We start from the raw sequence: 19,428 nt of genomic DNA on the forward strand, positions 1-19,428 counted from the left end.
CATGTATTCCTGCTCCTGCTGAGATCATTTGGCTTCCCTTTCAGCTGGGGAAGAATTAGTTGTGGAGTGTGACCTGGGGACTGTCACCTGTGCCTCTCAGCCCTGCTGAGAGTCCAGGTTCTCTTAAGGACAGCAGTCCCTGTCATGTGAGTGCAGACAAGCACGGGTGTTCAGTGCACGGTCTGGGGAGGAATGTGTAAGTTTAAACTTCCTAAGGATGACACCACCATGTCACTGATTGTTCTGTTTTGTGATGTCTTTCAGAAATGGAAAAATTTCAGGGTTCAGAAGGCAAGAAGGAAGATGAAGAAAAGAAATATCTTGATGTTATCAGCAACAAAAACATAAAGCTGTCAGAGAGAGTTCTGATCCCTGTCAAGCAATATCCAAAGGTACTGTAAATCTAGTCTAACACTTGTTTAATATTTATTAATATCATGATGAAAAAGTTATACACAACCATTTTTATTGAGTCACGATATGCAGTTGGTTTTTTTGACTTTGTGGTAGTCAAAAAAAAAAGCTCCTATTTAAATGTATCTGTTACATGTTAGCTATTACATGTTTTAGCTTCTGTCTCGGGGCCTTTCAGAAAAGCAATTAAAGGGAATGAGATTTTTTTTCAAACTCAGGTAGGTTTTGTCCTTACGCAAACTGCTGACTTTTTTCTCAGTTTGTTTTTTCTTTTTTTTTTTTTTTACATATATCATCCTTTTATAAAATAAAATACCAGTTGCCCAAAAAAAAAATGTTCCAGTAACGCCGAAAAGCTTCCTCATAGAAGAGTTGGGGGATTTTCTCTGGTGTAGTAAGTTTTAAAAGATCAAGTGTCAGATTACTGCAGACTGTGACTGACAATGTTCCTTGCTGTTGATAAAAATCAAATGTTTTAGCATCTAAGACTTTCTTATTAGTTCTCATTGCTGCATATTTTAATGCAGAAAAAGGATTTTATTTCTTGCAAAATTTAGCTGCCCATGGGAAGTTTTTTGTTTTATATTTCATAAGAGATTATTGGTTTTTTTGGAACTTAGGTGTTTGTTTGGTTTTCTTATACAGTTTTAAATTTTACATAAACAGTTATTCCAATAGTATTCATACTGAAATTATAAACAGCTCTGTTTGTCTCCAGAGTATTTTTTCCTTGCTGATTTATTATCACATGGTACGTGGTTCACCATTAGCCTTGATTACACTTTGAGCTTTTTGCTTTATACTTTCATCAGAGCAATAAATTGCAATTGGTAAAAAGCTCATCAAACAAAATGATAGGTGTAAAAAAAATTGAGATTCAATGATTCCAGCTGACACTTACCTCCTGACTAGTGAATATAAAACTGAGATAATGTAGTAATCCAAATGTTAAAGACTTTAGAAACACATACAGTGCTATAAGGAATTACTTTCTTACTGCATAGCCTGAGGTGCTTTGCCTTGATTTGTGGTATTTTGTGTAAATGCTGTAGGTGACCTGAAGTTCTTATTCAGGATGTAATAGCGCTGTAACTTCGTAACAGCAGTGTGATAATTATTCAGAATACTGTTTGATGAAGGTAGTAGAATAAAAGACAAACTATTTAAAAGACAAAACACTATCATCTATCCAATATAGCACCTGAATGTGATTAAATTAGCTTCATTTACTTTAATGAACGTGTCATATTATTGAATAGTAAAAGATATAAGGCATTTTTTACAGCTTTTGAGTGGTGGAGCGAAAGAAATCAGTGTGATGGAAATGAAATACTTATTCAGTAATGCAGAATAATCTCTTGCAGAGTTTCTGTAGTTGATTTGCTAGAAATATTCTGTGCTTGTCATGGAATTATTCCCAGAATTGCAGGTTTCCTGAAGCTGTCTCTAGGAGCTATCTTTCAAGGACTGCATTTACACTTAGTATCAAACAGCTGATTGCTGTGATCTGGCGTCTTGTCTTTTCTGGATAATTGTATACATTAGGCAAATCTGCACACAGCAGTTGCTTCAGCTTGCTTTATAAATAATGAAAAAAAAGTAGAAAATAATTAAGAGGATTTGTTTTATATGTTTGGTAGAATATGTTAATAATAGCAGTTGATCTGACTTGTGTTTATAAACAGCTAAGATAATTATCATATTATTTCACTTAGGAGTCATTTCTATTTGAAAGATCACTATTATAAATCATTTATTCATTGTTTGCTGATAAGATTTTTTGGGCAGTGCTAGATTCTGTAAATATGCAGAAAGTGTCCAAGTGTATAAAATTGTTGAAAAAAAATTCTGCCCAGTTAAAAACCATGTAAAACAACAGTTTACAGGCTCTCTGTTTAGGAGTGAGGGCAGCTCTTGGAAGACATTTACACTTACTTTAACTTCATGTAAAAATACAAATTGCTCCAAGGGAACCTTTGGCCTAAAAATTTATTATGGTCTGTAGGCTAAGCTTCAATGACAGCTGTAGAGCCAGCAGCAGCATTTTAAGGTTTGAGCAAAAGTTAACACAGAAGGCTTCTAGTGGCTAAGTAGTTCTTGAAGTTGCAGAATAAGCCTTATGAAATTGTCCCTACTCAAGTGTCCACAGTCTGGTGCAGACAAGAGGAAAAGATATGAAAGTCTGTGATTAGCAACAGCTGTCTTATGTTACCAGCTGGTAAAGACACAGGCCTCTTTCCTGTGCTCTAAAACAGGGATTTAAAATAGAGATGGGGTGTTAGTTGATACATCAGCAATGATCTTGTCTGAGATTAATTATCTTAAATACCAGCAGCCCAGGTAAAAACAGCATCTCATTTACACACACTCCACTATGCAACGGATATTTTTAATCAATCCAGTCAAAATTTCTCTTGAAACAGTGATGCAATGTCTTTGTTGATCCTTCTTTCTGTCCCATAATGCCTTTTTTTAAAAAAAACTTTCATGATATGTGAATTCCACCTAAGACTTGCATGAAAATACTTCAGGGTTTGTTTAAAAAGACTTCAGCACAGATCAGTGTGAATTTATTTCCAATACATCAGATATGGGAAAAGACTGGGTTATTTAAAAAAATTTAAAAAAACCCCAAAAATCTGAAATTATCTTGTTGCTGAGAAACAAAAGCGATGGTTTAGACACTTGGTGGGGAACGTTGTCATTTGCATGGCAATACAGATTTTTGCCATTTACTTCCTTGTAGTTTGGCTTTTGCTATTTTCTATAGTTCCTACCTTTTTCTGTGATAACTTAAGGAGCATCTAAACTGGGCTTTGCATATTTGTTCCTTTGCACAGTTTAAGAATTTGAGAGCTTGTTTAAAGCCTCAGCTTCATGTAGCACATAAAACAGGAAGTTTTTGTTTGCAAACGTGTCCAGTACACATTGTAAATTAAAATATTGCTGACTTTGGTGAAATTCTGCCCTCATTATCCCTGCCTTCAGCTTAGCTGGGTTTCAGCCATTTAGGAATAGCTCAGTTTGTTAATTCCTTTTGCTTTCTGTGAGCGCAGATATATGAAATAGCTGACGACTTAAAAGTAAACAGTATGTGTATGAAAGTCTTAAATACTGCAGTGCATCTGTCTTGGTTTGACCTCAGCCAGCAACCAAGCCCCATGCAGATACTCACTCACTCCTGCACCAGTGGGATGGGAGAGAGATGGAATAGTGACAGTGGGCTGAGACAAGAGACTTTAATAGCTACAGCAAAAGTTGTGCACGGAAGTGAAGCAAAACCAGGAATGTCTTCACTGCTTCCCATGGATAGGCAGGTGTTCAGCCATCTCCAGAGAACAGGGCCCGTCATATTTAATGGTGACTTGGGAAGACAAATGCTGTCACTCCAAATGTCTCCTTCTCCCACCTTTATATGCTGGGCATGACACTGTATGGTTTGGGATATCCCATTGGTATTTGGGGTCAGCTGTGTGTCCTCCCAGCTTCTTGAGACCCCCCCAGCCTCCTTGCAGGTCAGGTGGGATGAGGAGCAGAAAAGCCTTGACACTGTAAATGCTGCTATCAAAAATATCTGTATTATATCGACATTATTTTCAGCAAAAATCCAAACACAGATCCAGACTTCAAAGAAAGTGATCTCTACCCCAGTCAAAACCAACACAGCATCTGTTACTATTTTAAAGATTCAGTGCCAAATAGTGTTAGTTTATATTGTTTTATGCTTCATAAACTCCTGACTTCAAGCAAATAAATTAGACAAACTCAGCAGTGCTACAGAATTCATTGTGAAAGGTGAACTTTTTTTATTCTATCTTTAATGTCTAACTCAGACAAGTAACATGATTTTTATTTAGCATTCTCATTCTTTCATGTGTTGTTTCTCTCAAACCTGATAGTTGCTGTTGTGCTTTCAAAGCAACTGTTGTAATATTAATCATCTGCAGGTGATTTGTGTGTTTAGTTCACTTTTAAGTAAGATATGAAGATCTACTAATATGTCCATTAAATGGAATGACAAGAAAACAGAAAACTGCTAAGGGAAGTGGGACTTGGGCTGTTAGTGAGCTCAATGAGTAGCCATGACTTCTCTCTGTGATTTGTATTGTTTTAATGAAATAAGTACCTTGTTGTTGCATAAGGCAGGAGGAATATTTGATCTGTCACTAATCCTGTAGATGTTTCAGGAGATTATAAAAACTCCAGCATTTTTATAAAAGGAAAAAGAGCAAAGTATCTAACTACAGAGTGGAGATTTTTACTTGCCTTGCCAGTGTTTTTTCTCCTATGTAAGATAAGAAAAGCCTTTATACTTGGCAAGATTCTGGAATTTAGACTGATGCCAAACTAAATCTAAAGGTTTCACTGGTTTGGTATTTCAACCGAATTCTTTAAAGAGAAGCCTGAACATTGGAAGGCAGAAAATTATTAATTTAGATGAAGTGTGTGTTGTACTGAAATTGATCCTGGAAATAGTTGCATAAATAAAGAATGCTTTCTCATATATCTTGAAAGATTTCTATCCCTACCTGGTCTTAGTGAAATAACTGGACATGCGTCTTTGTAAAAAAATAATGCTTTTACCTTTATAAACATGTGGGGAAATTTCAAATTTCCTTTTTAGTTGAGGCCAATTAAATTTTCAAATTAAAGTGTAATTGTCACTCAGAATCTCTGATCTACACAACACCAGGTATAATAGGGGCAAAAACTTCTTTAGGTACTGTGTTTAATCTGGAATTTATTAATATTTGATTTTTCCATTAAATGTCAATTTCTGGAGTCACTGATATACAGAAAATTTTTCCAGAAAATTTATATAAAGTGTACTTAAGATTCATAAAAATCTAATGAAAAGATATTGAAATAAATTATATTCAGTGGTGAAATACCAGGCCCTATTTAGCACTCAGATGTTAGAAGAGGGGTCTTTTAAGTTTTCTAATATCTCAGTTCTGCTTCTTACCAAATTTCTTATTAATGTATAGTTTCAATTTTGATAATTAATTATATTTTAGATAGAACAGCATAAATATTTTAAAATTCAAATTGTAATTTTTGAGTATTGTTGACTTTTTTTGCTTCAAATAAATAGCTATAACCAAGATATTTTCTTTAAATCACTTGTGTATGAACTGTCCAGCTAATTCTGAAAAGTGAAATTAAATATGTGAACCCTTGAAGAGAGGAAAGTTGGAAAAGTAGTTATCTTCCTGTACTTAAGCTGAGAGAAGAGGCAAAACTTCTCAAACCTCAAATCTCATTCTACTTCTCTGAAATTTTCTTGCAAGTGGTGCCATTCCACTATCCACTGCAGTTTTTCAGTATTTCTGATTGTACTCAAGACCCCAAATAGATACAAGTCTTCTCTAACATTTAATGACAGCAGACATCTGGAAAATCTAGACAAATACTTTAATTGTACTTTCAGTAAAATACATTAAAAAAAAAATCACACGATTTGTTTTTCCCCCTGACTTAGGACCTGATCTTTCATCCATCTCTCTACTTACGTATTCCAGGTAAGTTCATGAAATGAGCCGTGAATCTAATGCTTCTAGGGCCAATGCCAATCCTGTGGAGCTCTTGAATAGTTACAGGAAATACCTTTTGTTATATAAAAATAATTTCTGTCCCCATTTTCGTTAACGTTTTATTTGTTTTTATAACACTGCTGTTGAAATCAGCTTTGACATCATTAACTGCCTTCTTTATCATGCTGAGAAATGCTGCTCTGTACAGACCTCTTTAAAAATTGTTTCATGAAATTGTTGCTGACTGCAGAGAATAAAGAGTATTCCAGATAGAGTTTAGAGATTTGCCTTTGTTTCATTTAACTATCCATGCTGTATAAATCTTTAGCAGTGTAATTAAAACAGCATTAACATAGTTAAAAACAATTAGTACAAAAAAATATTCCTAACACTGGAGCTACTTTCCCCACCTTTGATTGCATGACTGTGAAAGATTTCTCATGAGGTATCTTCCCTTTATTTATATGTGAAAATACATAGTCCAGCCTTCATCCTTTATTGTTTTCTTCCTAAACTAATTTTTGAAATTATGGGCAGGGACACAAAATTGCTGCTTAGTGATTTACTGGGAATTACTCAGTGTTGTTAGAGTGGTATTGCCTTCCATATTTCAAGGCAGACTTTAAGAGTGGTTAGAATTTACCATTTTGCATTGCAGAGCACTCAAAGGCCAAAACTAAGATGGAAACACTTTGTACTCAATGCATTTTATAAGTACACCGGTCTTTCTCCAAGGAGCTGACAGTCTAGAAAACACAGTGTAGGTAGAAAACGGGACAAATAAAAATATGAGCACGAGAAAGTTGATAGCTGGTAGCAGCTATGTGAAATACAGACGAGTCCTAGCCACTCCCCACTGGGAATGTTGGTCATGATTCATGTTTTCTAGGCCACCAAAACTCTTACATTCCTCTCTATTATTCTTCATTATTCCTGTTTGAGGGGGAAAGAAAAATATAATTTTTAACATGACTTTAATAAAATAAGTGTGAGAGTGGGCAGGGGTTCACCCTGCTTAAACCAACAGCTCTAATCAGGAGCATGATTTCATGTTGATAATACACTGGTTGTGTGTGATTTATTGTGGACATGTTCTCAACATACACCCAAAGATACTTGGGGTTTTCTTTGCAATTACAGCAGCATTGTTTCTTTCTCTGCTCTTGGTATTAATGGATGATTTAAGGGCTAAATTTTGTCTTCAGTATCATCAGTACAAATTCAGTATTTTCAAAGGAATCTGCTTTTGGAATCTGAGGGGAGTTCAGCAAGAAAGTCTGTTGATGATTTATGATAAATAGAATCTATCTCCCTTCCACTTAATCTGTGTTGCTTCTTAAGGACTAAAAAAGATAGTGAACAGTAAAAATTAAACTTTATGTCTAAATACACAGTGAATCATATCTACTAAAGCTTTCAAATTGGACCTATACTTCGTGAGAACTGTAAAGCAAGCTGTTGGTTAAAGTGAGATTTTTCATTTCACTTGACTTCAGCAGGAGCAGAACTAAGTCAGATATTTGTGTACTGATCAAAAAGCTCACCTATTTGTGATCAGGTTTGGATGACTTGTTACTAATTTTTTTCCTTCTAGCTTTTAACAGGATAGTTGCCAGTTACATTAGTTAACATGTATAACATCAACATCTTAAAATTGCAGGGCGGTAGAGGAGAAGACTTTATGGCAAATTGGTTCTATTGTGTGTCTGGGCTTTTCTATGTCCTTAGAAATTCAAGTTTGAAAAACTCGTAATGTGTGCAAGCAGTAAGTAGAGCATTGTAGTGCTATCAACTCTTCTTCTAGCACAAATCCCAAACACAGCACCTTACTGTCTGTAATGAAGAAAATTAACTCCAGTCAGCCATATCCAATACAGCTTTTCCATTTGAAATGCTGCTATCATATAGGATGTGAGATTTTACTTATTTTAGTTGTGGTAATATTTCATATACATATTTTTAATAATAACAGTAATATTTTTAATAAGGAAATATAGTGCAGCATAAATGTAATGTTTTTTTTAATGTTACAGTCTTAGGTGTTAGCAGAGAATGAAAGAACAGTAAACTGATAACTTTAAGCAAAGTAGGGTTTAAAGAAGGTTTTGGAAGCTTGTTAAAGTTGCTGTTAAAACAGTTACTTCCTTTCAAACATTGAAAAAATATCCAATATTTAAAGGAAAAAATGCACATCGGGTGCTTCAAAATTGCTGCAACAGGTAGCTGCTGGTCATTTTTTCCTATACCTCCATTATTCTAGTCTAAACTGATCAAACATTTTATAAGTGAAGAATCTATGTGGGCTAATCAGTTCTTGAAAGAAAATATATTCTTTTGTCTTACACAAACACTCCTGAAGTATGTTTTTACCTCTTAACGCTGAAGATGAAATCTGTTTTGTGGCTTTTCAGGCTTTTTCCTCTGTTCAAGTAGTGCTACAAGGTCACTTCAAAGTAGTTATTAATGTAATTTCTAATAACTCTCATCTAAATTTTGAAAATTACTTATAAAATATTAACACAGGAGGTAATACTCTGCCTTGATCCTTTTGCAATAGACCTGATGACTAGACCGGAGGTAATAGAGCTCATCATGGAACAGTTCAGATTTCAGTGGTACCAGAGTACACGAGCAGTTCTTTGAGCTTCAGAGCTAAGGAAGCTTTTTGAGCGTGTCTGTGTCTTTTGCTTAGCTGTGAGCTCTGATTTGATGTTTTGCTGATGAATATAATGGCAAAAAATCTGTCTTCTATGGATTTTCTGATCTCCTATGGCATGAGCATAAGGCACAGCCTTGCCTCAGTTTGAACGTGTTCTTCTACCCAGCTCTATGTGTTCTCCAAACTTCAAAGATCTTACTTGTCTTTGAAATAGCTTCCTCTTGCAAACTGAGCTGAAGTCAAGCTCTGAGGTCAATAGTTTCTAGGGAGAAAGACTGCGCAAGGTAGATGTTCACCTTGCCTTGATTCCCTATGAAGGACTTGGAAATTACATGGCCCCATGGGTCATGTATGGCTCCTCACATAGGAGAAGGCCAATTACAGCAACAAGGATGTACAAGCAGCATTCTCCAGAGCCTGTGTGCCCCAAGCAGAGTAACTGTGAATTTTCTGGACCAGTTAGTTCAGTGACAAGGTTTTCCTCCTCTTCAGGACTGTTCTTTGAATGGTTTTATAACTCCTTTGCAATGTCATAGATTTTGGTGGCTTTCTTGCTGTTTCTACAGCTTCTCACACATCATCAGAAAACTTTAACACATCTTGGTATGTGGAGGAATATGGTAATGAAAGAAATTTATGCTGAAAATGCTCTTACTTGCTGAGTTGCAGGTATTTAGCCTAGAGCATGTTTGACCTCAGCCACCTTCTTTCCTGTTTTGCTTTTTACTCACATTGAGCAGACAAAATAAGCAGGTGACACTTCCACATAATACAAATGCAAAGGATATGTTCTAATAGTGAAGAAATCTGTTTCATAAATGTATCTTTCATGTTTTTATTAGAATACATGCATATATATGTGTGTGTTTGTGTTTTATAAAAATTTACTAAAAATGTGCCTTCCATTTTTAGCCTATATAGCTTGGTAGTAGGATCAATATATAAACATTTTCAGGAGCACAAAGAATCAATTGCAAGCACGTTCACTTGATGGAATTAGATTTTCTATTAACAGTAGAACTACCAATTTATCTGTGGTTACCACAGGTTATATGTGGGGTTTTTTAACTGTTACATATCTGTGGTTTGGGATTGTGAGAAGAAAAATACACTCACTGGGAGGAAACCATGGCATCCCTCTTTCATTTCAAGAAATGTAGCAATTCATAGTTCCGTCACTCACCTGTTCTTAAAAGAAGACAAGGAAGAGACAATTCTTCTGTCACTTTTCCTAAATAAGAAGTCACAGTTTTGTTCCAACTGGATGACTTTAGAACAGGTGACAACTGTAGCAAAAATGTGTTTCCGTCTTCCTTCTGAGATCCTAATGCTGTACTGAGATAAGGAGTGGGTAGCACTAAGGTAAATATTGTCACCTATGACTTATTCTACTACCAGAAATGTTCACCATGGCATACATAGCATAATTGCACACCATTTGCTCACTAATCACTGGTTTCCAAGCTGGTAGACCATCTACTGATGAGAGAAACTGTTTATTGTCTATGTCAACTCAGCAAGAGAGAATTAGATCTTCTTCACCTGGTTTATTTTACCCAAGGAAAATTCACTGAAGCAATGCTTAATGCAATATTAAAAGAAAAATTACACAGCCTATAGAAAATCGTTCAATAAGATAATAAGAATAAACATGTTTCTCAGAAGTTAAAGAAATCTTGAATAAGTTATTTCTCTGTCATTTATTGAGAAAAAAAAACCTGATGGGTAGCAGAAACGAGAAAAAGCCCTTTTTTTTCTGAAAGAGAACAATTTATTACTGCTTTTACCAGCAATAAATTCTTGCCTTTTTAAAAATGTTTTTTTTAATTTTTTCCTTATGTGCCTGGAATATTGTTTCAGATTTTATAGCCTTAGGCTGCTTCTTATCACATTGCTTTAAATACTTATTTTTATGATTGAGTGGAAGTGGAATTTGGAAGAAATAGAATTCTTTCTGTGTAAGCTGTAAAACTTTATCTCAGTTACTCACATAGGTACCAGATACTGTAAATGTGTAACTTTAAATATAAATAAGAAAGTGGATATAATTAAGACCATGTTTTATGTCATGTTCCAGCATGATGCAAGACAGTGCTTTTTTATTTTGGCAGTTTTCAGACCCAGGAGTCTGCATTCTCAATGAAGCATGTCCAGTGAATTGTCTTGTTGCCTAAAAATAACCAGCATACTGAAGTGGGCAGGTTATCTGCAGATTTCCAAAGTATCCAAGTACTTTAACAGATACAAGAAATCACAGCATCTTTTTCTAGATAAATGTGTTCACATATGAAACTTAAAACACTGATGTTTGGTGGCTTTATTGCCAAAACATCACATGACATTTGCTGCTTATGCTTATGAAACTCTCTTCTTACTCATGATGCTATTTAGATGTTTCTTTAATGGAAACCTCAGTTTTCCAGAAAACCCTGATATCATGTCTGGATGGGAAGGTAGTGAAGATGGTCATTATATAGACCAGCTATTGTCTCTAAACTTTGCAAAAATAAGCACTTTTAAGTCCAAGCATATAAATCACATTTCAAATGGGTTTTGTCTTCCTGAATTGTCTTGCTTTAGTTACAGGTTGTTTGCGATTTATACCATGTAGCAGACACAGGAGTCACAAAATTTAAAAGTAATTTAAAATTTAAGCCATTTTTAGGAAACTGTCACTAATGAAGCCATTAACCACTGTGTTGTGCACTCCTGGAAGAGTCACTAACTAACGTAGAGCAGAATTATAAACCCTGGAATGATGGGTTCATAATGTAAGTGCTGACACTAACAGAACTCTAGCACAGAAGTGGTGTCACCGTAATTAGCTTAGTGCTAGTACAAATCATGTTTTATTATTCTTCCAGCCTCTGCAAGAAGAGATAGTTTATTTCTTTCAGGTACAATTTCATTTGTCACATTTTTTGATATTGCAGAAATGATACGAGCATGAAAAGGTAAGATGACTTTCAGAGCACTCAATATCATGCTTTTTGGAATATCATTAGAGAGAAGAGATAATGGGGGAAAAAAGTGGAAAACAAAAACAAGGCTTTCAAGTTTTCAGATATTTTCAGGGTTTTTTTGTGGTTTTTTTTTTAAAGGATTCCTTTTTACAATAAAATAATAGGATGATGGGTACAGAAAAAGTGTTCTCTCATGGATATACTGGCAGGATGACATACAGGGAGGAGGGAATCTCTACAAATCCTCTCATGACTGTTCTTCAGAGAAGAGAAAAAATTCTATTTTTGTTCCCTAGGAGCAGATTGCCAGAACGCATCATGTCTCTGCAAGGATGTGTTTCGTTAAGCTCAGGCTCAAGCTCACAGACCAAGTGCCTGGAGTCAGTTGTGTCTGCAGGAGCAGAGCTAGGTGCATTAGTGCTCCACAATGCTGAATTTGTCCTCTTACTCTGAAAGTTGACTCAGACTGCTCTAGAGTGAAACTGCAGAGATTTTCTTCACATTCAAGATAAGGGATATGTAAGCTGGGAAAGGAATGATGGTGGGGCAACCAATGTGTTCATCTGCTGCCAGTAGAAAATGGTTGCCTACATTTCTGTGTCTAATTTTAATTTTCCAAATATAAGGAAGACACAGACAAATGAGTTCAGAGGAGGACTGCCAGGATCACCAGTGGCTGGGGCACGAGCTCTGTGTGGAGAGGCTGAGGGAGCTGGGCTGAATAAGCCAGGAGGAAGAGTTATCTCCAGACAACCCAAGGGCTACCTCCCTACTGTCTGCAGGGAAGGTGTTGAGGAGACACTTCACAACGGTGCATCTTGGGGGAGTCAGAGGCAGCAGGTGTAGCTTGGAACAAAAGATGTTCAGACTGGATAAAAGGAGAAACTTTATCAGCATGGGAACAGTGAAGCCAAGCAGCAGGATGCCTAGAGAGGCTGTACAGATAGAGGGCATTCAAATTGTACTTGGCTGCAGCCCATTAAAACAAAGTATCTTTAAACTGGCTTGCAGGGTTTTTTAGGAGGTTTTAATTTTTTTAATCTCCAGTAATCTAGTTGCAATAGTTCTGAGTTCAATAAGGGATTGCCAACTGAAGATTCAGATTTCTGAGTGGGGTGAGTAACTTCAGTGCTCTTACATGTCTCTTGTTAACACTACACAAGTAGTGAATTTAGAAGTGAGTTAGGTATACCAAGAAGTGCTCATAGGTGTAGAAATACTCTTAGTTCTTGCATAGAGACAGTATGCAAAGAGTGCATAAACTTCCAAACATATAATAATAAGAAAAACTAGTTTATTAATGTGTAACACTGTCCTCTATAAAAGCAAACGAACAAAATGTGTAACATTAGGCTTTTATGAAAAGATAACCTTTTTCCCAATGGAAATATACTCCTAAGTTTTTATTGTAAACTGTTCTTATGTTTAGAAAGGCTATCAGCTCCCCTGTCTTACCTCCCCCCTCCCCTGCCTCAAAAAGCCATATATATATGGCCTTTCCCTGTGAAAGAAAATAAAAATCAGTTTTGCTTTCAGGTCAGTTTCCTGGTAAAGGATGATGGGGATGTACTTTTAGGGTGTAGAACAAGCTACTTAATGCATTTAAGAAAGACATGTGAGCCATATTACAACTGCTACAAACAAGGCTTAGAACAGACTAAAGAGAGTTGTAGAGTTATCTTTAATTCAAGTTACTGTGTTGTTACATCAGCAGCACTTATGCTTGGTCTTTTCTGGCAGTCACTGTTAACTTCAGTTGTTACTTAAGAATTTTTTAGTACTTTGGCAGTAGTGGCTTCAGTGTTGCTAAGGGTCAAGCTTCAGTTTCAAATAGCTTGGGGTTTTTTTTTTCCCTGTGGGGTAGTTTGACTGCTCTCAGTGTATGCTGTTGTAAAGGTAGTGTTTTTATGTGTAAGCTGGAAAAAAATTCTGGAAGTTATTTTGTGATTTAATTGCTTCTTCTTTGCTAACTGTGTAGTGTGTTTTTGTCAGTGTGATTAAATAGATACAGCAATGCAAAATGTGGTCTTTTTCTACTCTCTCCCTCTCCCCTTTTTTTTAAATGATGCTCTTGGACTGTGTTTTCGTAGCTATGATAGACACATCCAGTACACAGTACATTCTTGATATCTACATCTTGGATATAACATCCCAAAAACAGACTCCAGTTTTTACAGGAGAACAAGACTGGCCAGTGTGGAAGTATTTGAGGAGGTTTTTTCCTTAAATCAGAGATTCTATTGCCAGCTGACCATAACCAGGTGTCCTGCAGTCATCACTGCTCTTTATTTTTTACAGGGAGTGATTACATCTGTAATGGTTCATATCATTACTTATATTTGGATAAGTAGCCTGCAGGAACTTTTTTTTCATTTATCACATGCTAACACTCTAGTGCTACCTATTATATAGTACTATTTGTATTTGAAGACTGCATTTAGGTCATAATGTGAACAAATGAGTCACCAAGGGCACCAACCACAACAAAGTTTGTTGGGTTTTGGGGATGTGGTTTTCTTATTCAAATGCGATCTCTGTGGAAACAGGTACTAGTCTGAAGCAATACTAAAAATAAATAGTTCTCAAGTATAACAGCTTGAGATAACTGGCAATTAAAAATTTCATGATGGCATTGCGAGGATTTGTATATATTTTAGATTTTTATGTGATATGTTTAGTTTTACCGAAGACACTGGGAGCATTCTTCAGATGCATAAAAATTGATTCTTTTTTCTAGAATAAAGACTTCCCTTACAGCAAGGAAGGTGCAAAAAAAAGGGATACTGTAGAGTCTGCTGTGAGTTACTGTTCAAACTTACTGTGAACACATTCTCCTCAACAGTTAATTTCTGCCTGAAAGAAATAATGGTAGCATCAACGCCTTATTCTTAGCCTTATTCTGCTAACTAAAGTAACCTAAAATCTGTTGGAAAATAGAGTCTCTAACATGAATGAGTAAATTATAAATGTTTTTCTTCAGCAAGTACACGGTTTCTCATTTTCTGAACAATTGCCTCATTCATACTTTTTTAACTAGGCAAATCAGGAGAAAACACAGGCTATTTCTGATGCACAGTCTGTATATAAGAAGTATGTCAGAAATATCAAATACTTCATTCAGGGGTAGAATGATGAAAATACATGGACTTTGATTCACTAATCTATAACTTCACTTTCTCTTCAGGTTTCTTAGCTTTGCAGCCACTAACTATTAATTAATAATTTAAGAAATGAGCTGAGTTGAAGTGGATGGTTTATCAGCCAGTACAATGGCTTATAATGAAAACCAGCACGTACAGGACTCAGAAGATATTGTCATATACCTATTAACTGCTCACCTTAATTTTTAGGCAATTTTTAATTGTAATTTTTCTGCAAAACTCATTTATTACTGTTATATAACTTAGAAGGAAAATGAGGTACTCTGGTGGGGAACTGATCATGGGCACACCCTAAATTTTTCCTGGGTGACAGGAGGAATATTCTCAGGAATTTACAGAAGAATAGCAAGAACAGTATTTCAAACAATTATTATCAACTAACTCTGCAATAAGTCATAAAAGAAAATAGTGTACTGGTTTTAAATTAGAAGAACATTAAAAAATTAAAAGATTGTGAGAAAGCAAAGAAAAATTGTACAGTTTTTCTCTCCAGGCAATAGCCAATGGCTATTTTGAAGCTTTAAGGGTTTTTTTGAGGAGTCTGGTTAGAAGAGGTAGTAGATTTCATGTGAATTGTTATTACTGTGTTATTCTGGCATCCAGTGTATTTGTCAAGTTTTAAATGAAATTTTCAACTCAGGAAGTTTAAGGTCATCATTTGACATACATCTTGTGTTAATTCCAAAAACAGTGAAAAGTGGTTGTTATTGTATCCATCTGTAGCAGTGGAAAGCAATTTTAGTAGGCTTAGGAATAAATACATATAAGATGATACACATTTTTCAACTGAGTCTGACATCTGACTTCATGAATAAAAAAGACCCTATTAATCATGAGGTGATAGAGTCACATACGTTGTATTTATCATTCTTGCTGGAGAGTAAGTTGTGTCTTGTTAATGTTTTGAAGAAGTACATAGTAATTATACAATATAAATAAGAAAGTAAAAAATGTAGTTAACTTCTGCAGAAGCTTAAATATTGGTCTCTAACTTGTATGTTACTACTTCACAAATTACAGTATGTGCATGTAGGGAATGTAATTTCTTCATCTATAATTGAGCAATATGCATATAGGAATGTGTATGTGGATAATACTTAATTCAACTTTAGATAACTATACATGGATGATCTCCAACATCAGATGTGCTCATGCAATCTAGAGAAAGTGTGCAAGGACTCTGCATCAAGGATATAGAGATAGTATTCTCAAATAATCTTCAATAGTATAAATGAACAGCAGTTCAATATCACAGTGTTTATTCCCTGGAGTTGACACAGCATGTTGGCATGTATAACCAGACTACATGGGGAGGGATCTATTATCACTTAGCTAGGAGCACAAGACTATGGATATTCATTGAAATACTCATTTTTGATCTATACCAGATAATTTTGTGGGAAACAAAGAATCTTTACTTGTGGGTAGACTTTCAAATACCAGCTGGCTTATATTCCCCTTGAAGCAAGTAGAATTCGTGACTACTGGGCATCTATTCTGACATGCAACTGAAGTGATTTGATTATTTCAGTTGATTTGTAATAATGTTTTAGTACCTCCAATTTGTATGCTCTGTCCAACCTCGTTTTGAACATATTATGCATAGCTCTAGGGGATTCCTGAATGTTTTACCTATGCCATTAGTGTCTTTAAGGAAAGGAAAGATTCAAGTACTTACTCGTAATGCTGAGTTGATTGCATAAATTACCTTCTAGTCTTTCTAGTGCAGGACAGTCTTCCTCTCCCCTTTTCACACCTCTTCCATCATTTTCCTTTGACATTCAATGCATTCTATTAGTGCATTAAGTTTTTTTGTAAGTATTAGAAATAATATTATAAAAATATTGAAAAATTGAGATTTTCATCTTACTAGGCTCAACAGTCTACTCAAAGTCAGAAGATCACAGACTCAACTCCTTTGATGAAGTTTGAAGGCCTGGAGAACACTGAAACAGGAAGCTCTAAGTGTTTGATAAACCAGTGCATCCTTGAGTCTTACAGATCTTAGATTGTTTTTTAAAGCTTCCCACCTCTTGTTGAGTTTTCCTCTTAGTAATGCTTTACTGCTACTCCATATTTCTCTTTTTTTGTCTTAAAAGTCCTGAAATATGTCAGTGTCTCTTTCTTTCTTAGGTGTGTAACAGGACATTCTTGAAAACCACATTCAGTACAAATGGCTTAATGGATAACAAGGTGTGTCAGTAACAAAGACTATTTGCTATTTTTCCTTTTCATTATTTTAAAATAACAGTATACAAGCCCTGTGTGCTATAGAAGTAGTCTTGCCAGCGCTAGGTTGATATCAATATACACTGTAAGATAAGAGTTATCAATATGTATAGCAGTGTGGGTGACTTCAACTATTAGAACTGAAAACAGATTTAGTACGAAATGGAGAGCTAAAATGACATGCAGCAGGGCTGGCAGCATCATTTCCATAATCCTTTTAAAATATTTTGTAAGATTTTTCTAATGTTTGTATTTTTTCTGAGAATTGCTGTTTCTTCTTCTCGTGCATACTATGGTTTCTGGCTCTTGGTCTTTTGTTCTAGGACTGAAGTCTATCATAGGTCATTGTTGACTGTTTTGTGTCCTTTTGTGTGTAGGAGAAAGAGAGACTTTGTGAGCTACTGTGTATGACAAGTGTGTGATCAGACTCAGTGATCCACACGGTCCTTCTCAATTCTGTGTGACTCCCCACATATTTTCATATCACTGGCTAGGGAAGCCTAGAACTGGAAATTGAAAGCCACCCCTTTTCTCCCTCAAGCCCATCATTGCCTCCATGTGTAGGCAGCTATAAGCAGCAGACCTGAATGGATTTTGGCAGGGGGAAGAGGCACAGGTGACTGCCTTGTAGCACTCATGAGCAGGCAGTCACAGCTCTGTATCTGTGTAGGGATAGCAGGACATCGTCAGCTACCACTGGCCACTGCTAATGCCAGTTATTTGCCCAGTAAGACATAAACTATGAGAGCAATTTTTGAGGCCATAAACTAGAATTCAATGGCAGCTGAAATTATAAATAATATATGACGAGTAATACATAATGATGAGTAATACATAATGAATTTATTTTCCTCAGCTGTCCTGAGTTACAGGACACATAAACCAAAGCAGCAATTGTCTCCTCAGCAGTAAAGTGGCTGATAATTAACTCCTGCAAGTCTCTCTCTCCCATTGCAGACTTTTCTGTACTCTTGCTTAGCGTCCCTTAGTGCAGTGCCAAAGGCTGTTTGCTGATGCTCTTGCTGGAAAGTAGCTACCATGGATGATTGTTTTCCCAGGACACTGTAAGTTGTGGGTTTCTAGATGTGTGATCTACACACAGGTTTCTCCCAGTTTAAACAAAGTTCATTCCTTGCTTTTTCAGACATATTTAAAAATATTACAAGACATTTGCCTATACCTACCCATAGCAAATTACAAGTGTGAAATGCACAGTCTTAAGCAGTGCCTTGCATGTGAAGTGCCAAGTCATCACCAGATGCAGTCCCAGTAATTTCAAGGGCACGGTTTTTCTCTTGGCTTCTTGCTAGCTGTAAAACTTTATGGACGCCAGACTGCCTAACAGGTGTTGCCCTTTTACTTTCTGTATTCATTATATAGCATACACCTGATTATGTGTTTTTGTCCATCCTTTAGTTAGTTATCCTTCACACACTCTTGTCTTCCCATCTGTCTATTTCAGATAGACCAGTTTGTCTTTTTATAATACCTAGCCCTTCTTTTATGTTTTCCTAACAGCAGATGATATGGATTCTTGTAGTATTGTAAAATTCTATATGTAGTACTCTATTCTATGCTACTACATGTGATATTCTGTCCTGACTAAATATTTGTAACACTTCTGTGCATGACCTACATATGGTCACCTTTATTCTTTTGAGGTACATCTTTATCCTTGTGGAAATGAAAAAAAATTATTTCTTTATTTGAAGGCCTCAGTAATATATTGTAACAGGAAGAAGAAATGGATATTTCAGGGGTTCTTATGTATAGGGGCTAATATTGCAGCATCTGTCAATGGTTTTGGGTATTTAGCTACATGTGGTAAATTACAGTGTAACAAATTCAGTAGTCCATGGATATAGCTGTTCATTTGTGCATATACTGGTAATCTTAAAACATAGATATTTTTTTCTGACTCTGCTCCAGTGTTGTTCACTATAGTATTTTATGCATCCTCTGTTAAGGAGCTGTATTTGTCATTCTCAAGAGTAGTGTCAATGCAACACTTTAGTGACCTCCAAAACTCTGTCTGTCACAGGTTTCCCATTCTCAGGACCCCTGAGAGATTCATGAGTTCTTTCCTTCTTTTTAGTTCCTGACATCCCACATCCTTCTCTTCACATGGAAACTTGTTACCACTGAATAATTAAAAAACCTGCCTCCCACTCATATGCAATGTAAGCTGCATAAATTAGGAATGAAAATTTTCCTTGTTAATATGTCTTTTTGACATAATTTTCCTCAAATTTTAATTTAAAAAAGATAGTAAAATGACTAGGTAAACATAACCCTTGTTCTGTTGTTATTTTGAATGTTTCTACCCAAATTATGCAAAGGGTAGTGCTGCCTTAGGTCCTGCAGCCAAAAGCCATGACCGTTAGGGTTGTGTCCCATACAGCTCACCTTGGAGTCAGACTCTTACGTGTCCAAAAATGGCTTTTTTCTCCCTGAGAGACCCTACTTTC

At 35.8% G+C, this 19,428-nt stretch overlaps 1 protein-coding gene across 1 annotated transcript in view; it reads left to right on the forward strand.

Moving 5' to 3' along the window:
* Positions 1-266: 266 nt before the first annotated feature.
* KHDRBS2 (KH RNA binding domain containing, signal transduction associated 2) overlaps positions 267-19,428 on the forward strand; it is a 246,855-nt gene continuing 227,693 nt past the window's right edge. The window contains exon 1 of the mRNA XM_005421708.1: positions 267-392. Within this exon, the coding sequence (XP_005421765.1) occupies positions 267-392 (126 nt within the window). The remainder of the gene's footprint in view (positions 393-19,428) is intronic.

The sequence above is a fragment of the Geospiza fortis genome, unplaced genomic scaffold (assembly GCF_000277835.1).
Source record: "Geospiza fortis unplaced genomic scaffold, GeoFor_1.0 scaffold264, whole genome shotgun sequence".
NCBI classification, from domain to species: Eukaryota; Metazoa; Chordata; class Aves; order Passeriformes; family Thraupidae; genus Geospiza; species Geospiza fortis.